The following is an 11499-nucleotide window of genomic DNA, read 5'->3' on the forward strand; positions in this document are numbered from 1 at the left end:
TCTTATTGTCTTTGATTTAAACTTAGCTTTGTTTTAAAGCAGCAGCAACAACTTAATGCATTTGATATTGCAGCTGCCTGTGTTTCAGCTTTAGGTTTGGCCTTTAAATGCATTTTTTAAAACCTGTGCCTTGGTGCTTCTTTATAGTGTCGGTCACAGTGCTCAAAGACACCATAAGGGGTTTTTTTTGTCTTTAATGGCAGTGTCTTAGAGGAATAACAGTGTATAGATTTTCTCTGTCATTTACTCCACTGATAGATGCTGATGTCTTGGGGTTAAAGCACCCAAATGTTTGTATTTAGGGACCCATCCACTGGCAAACTGTCTGCTCAAAATGAGACTCTTAATGAGTATAAGTACAGCCTTTTTAAATTTAGGTCATGTCAAAAATGTCATTTGCCACAGGTTCCTAATTCAGTTAGTTTCCAGAGTGGGGGTTGCTTGTGTCAGCCTAGTTGTTACTGTATAAAATGTTTCGTTTTAGCTTAGTTTTTTTAAGTTTCAATATTAGTTTTAGTTTCTTTTTTAAACTGTAAAGTGGGGGGTGTTTGTCAGGGGCAAGATTTAAGAGGTTCAGAGGTATTGCATTACAAACACAACACTTTGTGAAGGCTTTTGACTCACAGTCATGGAGACATCCCTCAGATGGTTCAGAAAAACATGCACCAATGCATCCTCATGCTTGTGTTGACAAGGTTACAAACACTGAAAATTAAAACATTTCCTGCATGTTTTTTTTTTTTTTATTTTGTTTTTGGTCATATTGTAAGTCAGTTTTCTTCTTTTTTCATAAAGTCTATTTTTTAATATTATTTCTATTAACTAAAATGTTTTTTGTTTTTTTTTTACATCTAGTTTTAGCTTTTATTTTTATTTTTAGTTAACTCTAATAATCTTTCCACTGTAAATGAAAAAGATATTACAAACATTTTTCAAACATAAGTTACTTTATATGTATTTTATCCAAATTTAAACTGGTTCATATTTACCATTCGTTTTGAAATATAGTAAAATAAATCTGACTTGGAGTGTGCATAACTGTAAGCAAGTTATTTCATAAGATTTAACCGACTGTGACAAAGGTCTAAGTAAGTCAACGGTAGATGCACTTCCAATGGATCACCACCTGGGGGCGGTGTTGTTTTACTCTGCGGGTTGATGTTACTCTAACTGATGGAGGAGGCGTCGACAATGGAGGCTAAAACCAGCCGGGCTGATGGTGTGAGCGCTGTGAGTCAGTAACTTTAATATTAAACATGATAAAAAGCGACAATTTAGGGAATTATATCTGAGCTGGTGGGAGAGGAACCGCTGTGAAGATATCGGGCTGTTCTCGGAGACAAAGCCGAAACCGCGCCGCATCCTCCGGTGTTATTGTTGGAGCTGCAGGCCCGCCCATACTCCAGAGCATCTGTCGGAAACCCGGCTGCAGCATACAATACAGCACACATCACAGCGGAGGTAGGCTCCTGTGAACAGTCAGAGTCCAGCCAGCCTGATGAGAGGTGGATGAGGAGAAGCCTTTGACTGCTGCTCACAATGACCTTCCCTGTGTTATTGTGTTGCCAGTAGCGCCACGGATGCTACACAATAACACCTGTCATATTAATAACAACAAATCCAACCGCCTATTATGGACTTCCCAGGTCATTTCCAGCATATTTTCAAGCAGCTCAACCACCAGCGCCTCCATGCCCAGCTGTGTGACTGTGTGGTGGTGGTTGGAGGCCAGAGCTTCCAGGCTCACCGCTCCATCCTGGCAGCATGCAGCTCCCACTTCAGGGCTCTTCTGAGCTCCAGTGACAGCGGTGATGAGGTTGGAGCTGGCGCAGGTGGAGGCAGGGGCCCCAGTGTGATGGAGCTAGATCCAGAGGTGGTGACCCCAGAGGCCTTCTCCACCTTGCTAGACATGATCTACACCTCCACCCTCTCTCCAGGGGCCTCCAATGTGATGGATGTACTGTTGGCGGCGTCGCACTTGCACCTCAACTCTGTGGTCAAGGCCTGCAAGCTCCACCTGTCCAGGAAAAACTTTCCCGCCTCGCCCCCGAAAGGTTGGAGGTCAGTGCAACAGCAGCAGCCGTCTTCACAGGCAGAGAGGTCGGCCTTGCTTCAACAGGTCACGTCCATCATGGAGGATGAGGAAGATGTGGCAGTTGAGGTTAGTCAGTCCGGTGGGGTTGACGACCAGGGGGTGAGGAGCAGAGAGGTCAGTGGCGAACAGAGTGCTGCAGCATTTCTGAGGCACAAGAGGAAGTCAGATGAGGATGGGCTCAGTGACAGAAAGAGGTCCTGCAGGGGGCCTGAGGGGAACTATAAGGAGTGTTCACCCACTGTAACCAGAAGCACCGTCAGTGCGGAGGAGGGTGGAGAGGAGCTGCTGTCGCCGGACAGCCTGAAGACGACAGACGGACTCTGGGAGAGCCGAGGCAAGGAGGAGGAGATGGAGGAGAAATATGAAGCGACCAAGGGAGAGTCGGATGAGATCCAGCTGCCGAGCCAATCGGACAGCAGCACGGGAGGTGTAGGTGTGTGGGAGAAGGGCGGAGAAACAGATGGAGAGACTGTAGTCAAAGTAAAGGTGGGAGATGAAGGGGAGGAAGAGGGAGAAGAGCCAAAGATGGCAATGATTGAGGTGAAAAAGGAAAATCTGACCTCATGCTCCCCAGATTTTCCAAACAATTCTCCTCTAACGCCAACACAAGACTGCACAGACAATTTTGAAGCACAGCTGAATGAGGAGAAAATGTCCACGGTGTGCCCAACAGAAGGTGACGTTACGTCTTTGCAGTCTCCGCTGTGCTCAGATCTTCAAACTGATGCACAGAGAGAGGCTGGAGATTTGGGTGAGGAGTCAGTAGATGGTGAAGGCCTTGACAGCCTGTCAGAACTTGCCTTTTCCTGCTTCCTCAATCCCAGTAGTGAGAGTGTGATGGGAGCTCTGGAGGAAGAAGACAGCCTAGCGAGCCTCACTGCTGCTGCCACAGCTGCTGCCGCCGCTGCCAGTGATGCTCCTGCAGCTGCTGGTGAACTGTGTCAAAACTCAGAAGAAGCCTCATCTGCTCAATCCTCTGACTCCTCACTTGTTTTCCCAGTAACGTCCGTCCCCTTGCAGCAGCTTCTCCCAACTCAGGGCCCTGGTTTCAGCGACACGCTCATCCTCCAGCCCACCCAGAATTCTTTAGCAGGCTTCCTGAGTGGCATCAGACCAGGCCTCGGTCTGGAAACCTCCCTCATCCAACCCTCCAGGGCCGGTAAAAGCTCGGGGGCGACAACCTTCCGTCGCATCGCCCCCAAAGTGCCACCCGGATCAGAAGCCGGCACGGATGGCTCCTCTTCTTCATCGGCGGGGGATGCTGCTGAGCGGCCGCCTCTAACCAGAGCTTCAGAGGATGTTCTGTCCAAGTGCAAGAAAGCAGCTGCGGAGGACCACGTTCTGTTGGTGGAGGGAGAGAAGAAATACGCCTGCAAAATCTGCTGCAAGACCTTCATGAACCTGACTGACTGTAAGAAGCATATTCGAGTCCACACAGGGGAGAAGCCCTATCCCTGTCCCAAGTGTGGAAAGCGCTTCAGCCAGTCCTCCCATCTGTACAAGCACTCGAAAAACACCTGCCTGAACTGGAAGGATGATCAGTCATTCGCAGATACCCTGCTGTGAGCTGCGGTTATCTGATAAGACACTTGTTTCGTCGCACAGCTTGACTCGGTTCTTTGAAAAACTGCACTCTGTGAAGTTGTTTTATTTATTACTCCATACAGTTCCCTCATTTTTTATTTTCATGTTGAATTCAAAGTCAATAAGCTACTGTAATTTTTAAGTTTTTATGTTCTCAACCATGTTGTGAATTTTTAAAAAATGATTCCATGAAATAAAACAGATCTAATGTAGCCACACTGATGTAAATGCACTGATAAGAGTCTCAAAGACTTAATTGTTTTCTCTTTTATTGCTGTGTTAAGAGTGATGAGAATAAACGATGCACTTAAACTTTTTATTGATCATAAATCTATTTTGAGCACAATGAATTTCGAAATTAAACAGAGCATTATATTCAAACCGAGCCATAAATCCCATTTTACAAAATAATGGAGTGTTGAAATATTTTGTAAAAGAAGACATGGAGCATTAAAGGAATACTTCACCCACAGAATGACCATTTGTATATCAGTGAGTCCTCCTATGACCTTGAATTTGTGAAGAAAACTTTATTTTTCTGTCACACCTATACAGAAAAATGCAAACATACTGATTCAATGTTTGACAGGTGACCGCGTTTAACAGCAGCAAAACTACATTGAAGCATCAGTTTACAAGCTCTTGCACAACTCGTGTAGTATAACCCAAGTCTCATTTATCCAGTCATATCCCAAACACATGCATTTTCACAACTAACTAATTTTCAGATGGTCATTTTGTGGGTGAAGTATTCCTTTAATATCACCATAAAGTGCAGACTAAGAAGTATAATTCTAATCTTTATGGCATTACATTTAGATTTGAGAGACAGAACCAGTCACCAGTGCTATCTTGAAATGCAAATGAGATTTTTTGTTTATGCAATTCAACTACAATTCTCCACATAAGACTGAACATGGTAGTGTTTTAGTAAGAGCTAAGGTTAAGGAGTGCTGCCAGTTTGTTCATAAGCTTTTTTTTTTCTTCCAAGAACTTGAATACTTGTCTGAGATGTCAAAACTGCCCCGAGCATTTCCTTCCTCAAAAATGCACATTGTATATTTAAAGTTCAACTCGTTAGTAACTGTGACAGGCTCAAATGAAACTATCAAGTTAACAGTGACATGATGTAAATGTATAACTACATGAGTATCCTTTACTTTGATCTCCCACAGGAGACCACTACTAGACCAGTACACTAGTTTGATCTGCTCTACATGCAGCACCAGAGGAGGCACAGCGGCTCGGTTTCAGGCGTTAGAAGGTGAGTTCACTGGGCATGTCTGTGCCCTGTAAACCTGCCAGCAGGTTTTGAGCTGACAGAGCTCCCATGACACCTCTCGTGGAGTAGGTGGCGCTGCCGATGTGTGGCAACACCACTGCACAAGATAGGAGAGGACGGAAAAAAATATCAAGTTAAAACCAGGAAGCAAAGTGAGAAAAGAGGCAAAACAAAAAACAACGTCTTGTCTACTCACCGCAGTTTTTAAGTGTCAGAAGAGGGTGATCTGTTGGGAGTGGCTCAGGTGTTGTGACATCTAGTCCGGCTGCAGCTATCTGTCCGCTGCTCAAAGCCTTGTACAGATCCTCCTGGTTCACCACAGCTCCCCTAAAACCAATAATTCACCACATCTTTATCCTTAAGTATTTTAAGCACAGACAACAGCTATGTCTCTAAACCAATACTTCTCCCATAATGCACCCCCACGTTCGAGCTGCTTTAGAGGCCTACCTGCTGGAATTGACGAAGACTGCTGTGTTCTTCATCTTGCTGAAGAAGGCCTTGTCACACAGACCCTGAGTTTCTGGCGTCAGGGAACAGGAAACAACCACAAAGTCGCTCTCAGACACAAGTGTGTCCAGGGGAACTGTTCAACAGAGAGGAGAGAAGAAGGAAGAGAGGACACATCAAATTTTAATTTTTTTAAAAATGTATTTAACCCATATTTAACCAGGTAAGTCCTGTTGAGATCAACTATCTCTTTTACAAGGGAGACCTGGCCAAGACAGCATCACACAAACATTTCAGCCAAACACCCGCACAATACAAAACACAAAAGATATATAGTTACATGTAGAAATATTAAAGACATATGCTCAACACAGATATTTGGAAAACTGGAAAAATGTAACAGTGCAGCAGTGATGACTTGTGTATGTCAACCCTCCATCAGCAGAGTGATCACACTGACAATTGACAACACTTTCACAGTCAGCAGTTCATTTCATTTCCACTGGGTGTCCACACTTTACAGGCCCACAAAGGGTGTGTCTGTGACAACCAATCACATCTGTTAAAAGAATGCATCATACCTAGCAACGGGTTCAACCACATGTCATTACTAAGGTAAAAGTTTCTGTCTGTTCCTTGCTCAGAGCTGCTCTGAGAACTTTACTAAATCACTCATAAGCTAGGACTCCTCACTAAAAGTTTTTAGGCTAAGCTCTGTGAGAGTGTTCTCAGAATGTTTATGAATACGGCCCCTGGGGTTTAAAAGAATGGGAGTCATCAAGCCAAATACCGAGATATTTGTAACAAATGACAACCTCAAACTTATTTCCAAAATATGCAGCCCTATTCACCAAAATCCATTATTTTCATTCGATAGTTTTATAATCTTGGTAGATTTTTTTTTTTACTTCTTCTGTCTCCTTTCACTGTGTCAGTTTCTCCTCTTTTTCTTACCAAACTCTCCATTCACTTCAGCAGCACAAGCCTTGGCAGTTCTCCCAGAGTACAGCAGCCTCTTCACTCCGAAGGGCATGAGTCTCCGAGCTATGGCCATGCCTGAACACGAACACAACCACTTATTCAGCTACAAACAGGTGTTACACTTCAGGAGACAAATAATATCACACAATACTAGTTAGGTATGACTCCACAGGATTTGAACACAGGATCCACTCCTATGATATTACATGCTGCCAAAGTAAATGGAGCGGCAAATGCAAGCCTTACCGATGCGTCCCAGTCCGATAACTCCTACTGTGCTGCCAGAAAGACCATAACCACACAGCCAGAGAGGCTTCCATGAGCTCCAGCCTCCACTGAGAGAGAGGAGGAGAGACAGTATGACCACTGTGTCACTCAGTCAGAGTGGACAGTAATAAGTGTACATGTGGAACTTGGTGAGACTGACTTTTTGACCTCCTCCACTCCCTCTGGTAATCTGCGAGCAGTGGCCAGCAGCAGAGCCACGGTCAGTTCAGCTGTGGCGTCAGTCAGGACATCTGGAGTGTATCCAACACGTATACCACTGGACATAACAAATGGCAATATAACTCAGAGGCCACATGACACGTCTGCATACTAGTAGACGGTTGGTTTTAAAAGTATAAGCCACTTTTTTTTTTTTTTTTTGGAACGTCACCTACCGTTTTTTGATTTCGTTGATAGCCAAGTGGTCAAATCCCACTGACAGGGTGCTGATTACTTTCAGGTTTGGCCCTGGAATCAGACTGACCAGCTGAAACACTGAAATCTAGACACTTGATCAACACACTGTGACTACAGTTTGATGTGTTTTAATTGGAGCTGAAACAATTAATGGATTAGTTGATCGATAGAGAATAAATCTGCAACAATTTTGATAATCACTTTATAAAATGCATTTTATAAAAGGAAAAAAAATCTCTGGTTGTGTGGAATTGTTTTTTTCTTCTTTCCTTTAATTGTAAATTACAGTGTCTATAAAAAGTGAGCATCTACCAAGAGGGTGTTCATGTTTCATTGACTTACAAAACTGAATCAAAGTAGGTGCCCTTAGAGAATTGTAACTGAATCAGAATCACCTGTTTTGGCCAAGTGTGTGTACAAATACCGGGAATTTGACTCCTTTTTTTTTTTGCTCTCATGTACTTACACAGAAATAGACAGCTAGGAACAAGGACAACAATGCTGGATAAATAGAGGCAGAGAATAGACAGAACTATTATGTACACAAGTATGTGTGGAAAAAAGGTGTTTATATAAATATATTAATATATATGTAAAAAAACACCAATGGACAACAATAAAAATAACATAAAAACAAAAATCTAAATACATGAGGGCTTGAACTAACAATTATGTTCATAGTCAGAGTATCTACTAAGAGTTTTCTTGATTAATCGATTAGTTGTTTTGGCTATAAAATGTCAGAAAATAGAGGACAATGTCAATCTGTGTCTCCCAAAGCCCAAGATGAAGTCCTCAAATGTCTTGTTCCGTCACCAAACCCAAAACTATTTAGTTAACTGTCATAGGGGAGTGAAGACACTAGAAAATATTCACATTTAAGAAGCTGGAATCTCTTAAAAAATCACTAACATTCATTCATTATTTATCAAGTTTGCTGGCAATTACTTTAATAGCTGACAGCTAATTAATTGTTGCAGCTCTATATAAAAGCTGAGTGTTCTGTAACTTGTAAACTATACAAATAGTGCAAAGAAATAAATATTGAATGGATATACATTGACCCTATGTGCATGTATACATGGCTATATTCTGTATATACAGGATGCAGGATTTATATTGACACTGACAGATGATGTGTACATATATAGAAAAATATGGTGCAACAAAAGAAGCAAAATGAAGCGTACCTGCAGCATCCAGGACCTCAGCATCGATCTTGTCTGACAGCATACACAGGAGACCATGAGCCCCCTGCACACCTTTGAGGAGGTCTTCCCTCGGCACGGGTTCATCAGAGTCCCACAGAGACACCTCACAGCTGTTTCCATGGAGACAGAGAAGGACCAAATGAATGGGATGGCATGTCATTCAGTCATACAGGCTGATTCAGGCTGATAGGCTGAGGGACCTGACTGTGGTGATAGATATGTGTGTGTGTGTGTGTGTGAGCTGAGAGAGGTCACGGTTAATTTTTAGATCTCATACTTTCTATTGGCTACTGAAGTGTGTAACATGAACCCAAGCAAAACTAATGACTGCCTGGTGGTCTGCCGCACCGTGCAGCTGAAATGAAAGCAGTCAGGATCCACTGGGAATTACAGCGACATAGTTTGCACACAGTTTGTAAATGTTGCCTTGACAGTAACCGTTAGATGACTGTTAAGATAAGTGCATACACTCCAGCCGTTGACAGGATCTTCATCCCCTCCTGCGGGATGCGCCTCGTCACGAACACCTTCATGAGTTTACCAACTGTCTGCATCTCACGTTAACGGTGGAAATAACCCGCAGTCCTCCTCACACACACGACCGTAGTAACTTTTTGGGGGGAGTGGACGTCCACACACTCAGCCCCGGCAGATGTTAACCTTGAACGTCTGCTCCGCTGAGAAAACTACACTTCAGACTACGCTCATTCACACACCAGGAAGTGCTTTGCTTCGCAGTACTGCGCATGCGTGGAGTTAACCCAACGGCGGGTCTGGTTCTAATTTTTCGTCTCTGATGGATGACTTCTCCCGGCATTCCTGGATTGATTTAATTTCTATGTTAATGTCAAAGATGAAATTAAAAACGTCGTCTTATCTGTTGTCTTGTCAGTCAGGGTTTCAGTTGTAGAAATATAGTAAAAGGCTACGTAAAAGTAAATCCATCATCAGACTCACCATACTACCACCTGGCTCTGTGTGCTTCAGCAGGTTTTTATTATTTGAGAGCAAATTCCCATTCACCCAGAGCCCCTCATCCTAGTAAGGGCATGTTTACGTTCCTTCTCTGATTTCTCTTCCTGGGATCATTTAAAAAAAAAAGAAAGAAAGGCGCTGACAATGACGTCACAGCTAGGCCATGGGACTCCTGCACATTGCAATTTTAAATGGCGCAGTTTTGTAAGTTTAAATAGCAAAACCACAGTGTAGGATTATTACAAGTGAAAATCTTGCATTAAAATTTTACTTAACCTAAGTAAAAATCTAGCAGAGCTTTATGCAATATGTTCAGTTTCAGTATAATGCATATGACCCCATTGGAATTGCAAAAAAGGGCCACATTCGAACCCGGGCCGCTGCAGCAACAGCCTTGTACATGGGGCGCCTGCTGTACCACTAAGCCACCGACGCCCCCATCGGTGCACATATTAAACGAAATTTCATTGCCTTGGCTCACAATGGAGTGGACGCATAAATTCTATTCTATGCTTGTTTTATTGTATTGATGTACAGTACAGGCCAAAAGTTTGGACACACCTTCTCATTCAATGCGTTTTCTTTATTTTCATGACTATTTACATTGTAGATTCTCACTGAAGGCATCAAAACTATGAATGAACACATGTGGAGTTATGTACTTAACAAAAAAAGGTGAAATAACTGAAAACATGTTTTATATTCTAGTTTTTTCAAAATAGCCACCCTTTGCTCTGATTACTGCTTTGCACACTCTTGGCATTCTCTCGATGAGCTTCAACAGGTAGTCACCTGAAATGGTTTTCCAACAGTCTTGAAGGAGTTCCCAGAGGTGTTTAGCACTTGTTGGTCCCTTTGCCTTCACTCTGCGGTCCAGCTCACCCCAAACCATCTCCATTGGGTTCAGGTCCGGTGACTGTGGAGGCCAGGTCATCTGCCGCAGCACTCCATCACTCTCCTTCTTGGTCAAATAGCCCTTACACAGCCTGGAGGTGTGTTTGGGGTCATTGTCCTGTTGAAAAATAAATGATCGTCCAACTAAACGCAAACCGGATGGGATGGCATGTTGCTGCAGGATGCTGTGGTAGCCATGCTGGTTCAGTGTGCCTTCAATTTTGAATAAATCCCCAACAGTGTCACCAGCAAAACACCCCCACACCATCACACCTCCTCCTCCATGCTTCACAGTGGGAACCAGGCATGTGGAATCCATCCGTTCACCTTTTCTGCGTTTCACAAAGACACGACGGTTGGAACCAAAGATCTCAAATTTGGACTCATCAGACCAAAGCACAGATTTCCACTGGTCTAATGTCCATTCCTTGTGTTTCTTGGCCCAAACAAATCTCTTCTGCTTGTTGCCTCTCCTTAGCAGTAGTTTCCTAGCAGCTATTTGACCATGAAGGCCTGATTCGCGCAGTCTCCTCTTAACAGTTGTTCTAGAGATGGGTCTGCTGCTAGAACTCTGTGTGGCATTCATCTGCTCTCTGATCTGAGCTGCTGTTAACTTGCGATTTCTGAGGCTGGTGACTCGGATGAACTTATCCTCAGAAGCAGAGGTGACTCTTGGTCTTCCTTTCCTGGGTCGGTCCTCATGTGTGCCAGTTTCGTTGTAGCGCTTGATGGTTTTTGCGACTCCACTTGGGGACACATTTAAAGTTTTTGCAATTTTCTGGACTGACTGACCTTCATTTCTTAAAGTAATGATGGCCACTCGTTTTTCTTTAGTTAGCTGATTGGTTCTTGCCATAATATGAATTTTAACAGTTGTCCAATAGGGCTGTCGGCTGTGTATTAACCTGACTTCTGCACAACACAACTGATGGTCCCAACCCCATTGATAAAGCAAGAAATTCCACTAATTAACCCTGATAAGGCACACCTGTGAAGTGGAAACCATTTCAGGTGACTACCTCTTGAAGCTCATGGAGAGAATGCCAAGAGTGTGCAAAGCAGTAATCAGAGCAAAGGGTGGCTATTTTGAAGAAACTAGAATATAAAACATGTTTTCAGTTATTTCACCTTTTTTTGTTAAGTACATAACTCCACATGTGTTCATTCATAGTTTTGATGCCTTCAGTGAGAATCTACAATGTAAATAGTCATGAAAATAAAGAAAACGCATTGAATGAGAAGGTGTGTCCAAACTTTTGGCCTGTACTGTATATATACTTACAGCCTCAGCACAGTGACAATATATACTTTAATTTTGATAATTTTAATATCTTATGTACTAG

General features: G+C 43.1%; 2 protein-coding genes across 2 annotated transcripts; one reads left to right on the plus strand and one right to left on the minus strand.

Moving 5' to 3' along the window:
• Nucleotides 1-1146: 1146 nt before the first annotated feature.
• LOC125894834 (zinc finger and BTB domain-containing protein 5-like) lies at nucleotides 1147-3846 on the plus strand. The gene has a single exon (XM_049586469.1). The coding sequence runs from the start codon at nucleotides 1634-1636 to the stop codon at nucleotides 3659-3661; it is 2028 nt and encodes a 675-aa protein (XP_049442426.1). The 5' UTR covers nucleotides 1147-1633; the 3' UTR covers nucleotides 3662-3846.
• A 136-nt stretch (nucleotides 3847-3982) lies between these two features.
• grhpra (glyoxylate reductase/hydroxypyruvate reductase a) lies at nucleotides 3983-9019 on the minus strand. Its single transcript, XM_049586470.1, has 9 exons — nucleotides 8756-9019; nucleotides 8267-8397; nucleotides 7055-7127; nucleotides 6820-6936; nucleotides 6639-6727; nucleotides 6366-6467; nucleotides 5412-5547; nucleotides 5158-5288; nucleotides 3983-5058 (listed from the first exon to the last, which is right to left on the minus strand). The coding sequence occupies exons 1-9, from the start codon at nucleotides 8839-8841 to the stop codon at nucleotides 4937-4939; spliced, it is 987 nt and encodes a 328-aa protein (XP_049442427.1). The 5' UTR covers nucleotides 8842-9019; the 3' UTR covers nucleotides 3983-4936.
• Nucleotides 9020-11499: the final 2480 nt, after the last annotated feature.

This window comes from Epinephelus fuscoguttatus, linkage group LG9, assembly GCF_011397635.1.
Source record: "Epinephelus fuscoguttatus linkage group LG9, E.fuscoguttatus.final_Chr_v1".
Taxonomy (NCBI): domain Eukaryota; kingdom Metazoa; phylum Chordata; class Actinopteri; order Perciformes; family Serranidae; genus Epinephelus; species Epinephelus fuscoguttatus.

Coding starts and splice junctions, on each gene's coding strand:
- LOC125894834 (XM_049586469.1), top strand. CDS start 1,634: ATGGACTTCCCAGGTCATTTCCAGCATATTTTCAAGCAGCTCAACCAC.
- grhpra (XM_049586470.1), bottom strand. CDS start 8,841: ATGCAGACAGTTGGTAAACTCATGAAGGTGTTCGTGACGAGGCGCATC. Junction 7,128..8,266: donor TGAGGTCCTGGATGCTGCAG/GTACGCTTCATT, acceptor GTCTGATTCCAG/GGCCAAACCTGAAAGTAATC. Junction 6,728..6,819: donor GGAGTGGAGGAGGTCAAAAA/GTCAGTCTCACC, acceptor CCTCTCTCTCAG/TGGAGGCTGGAGCTCATGGA.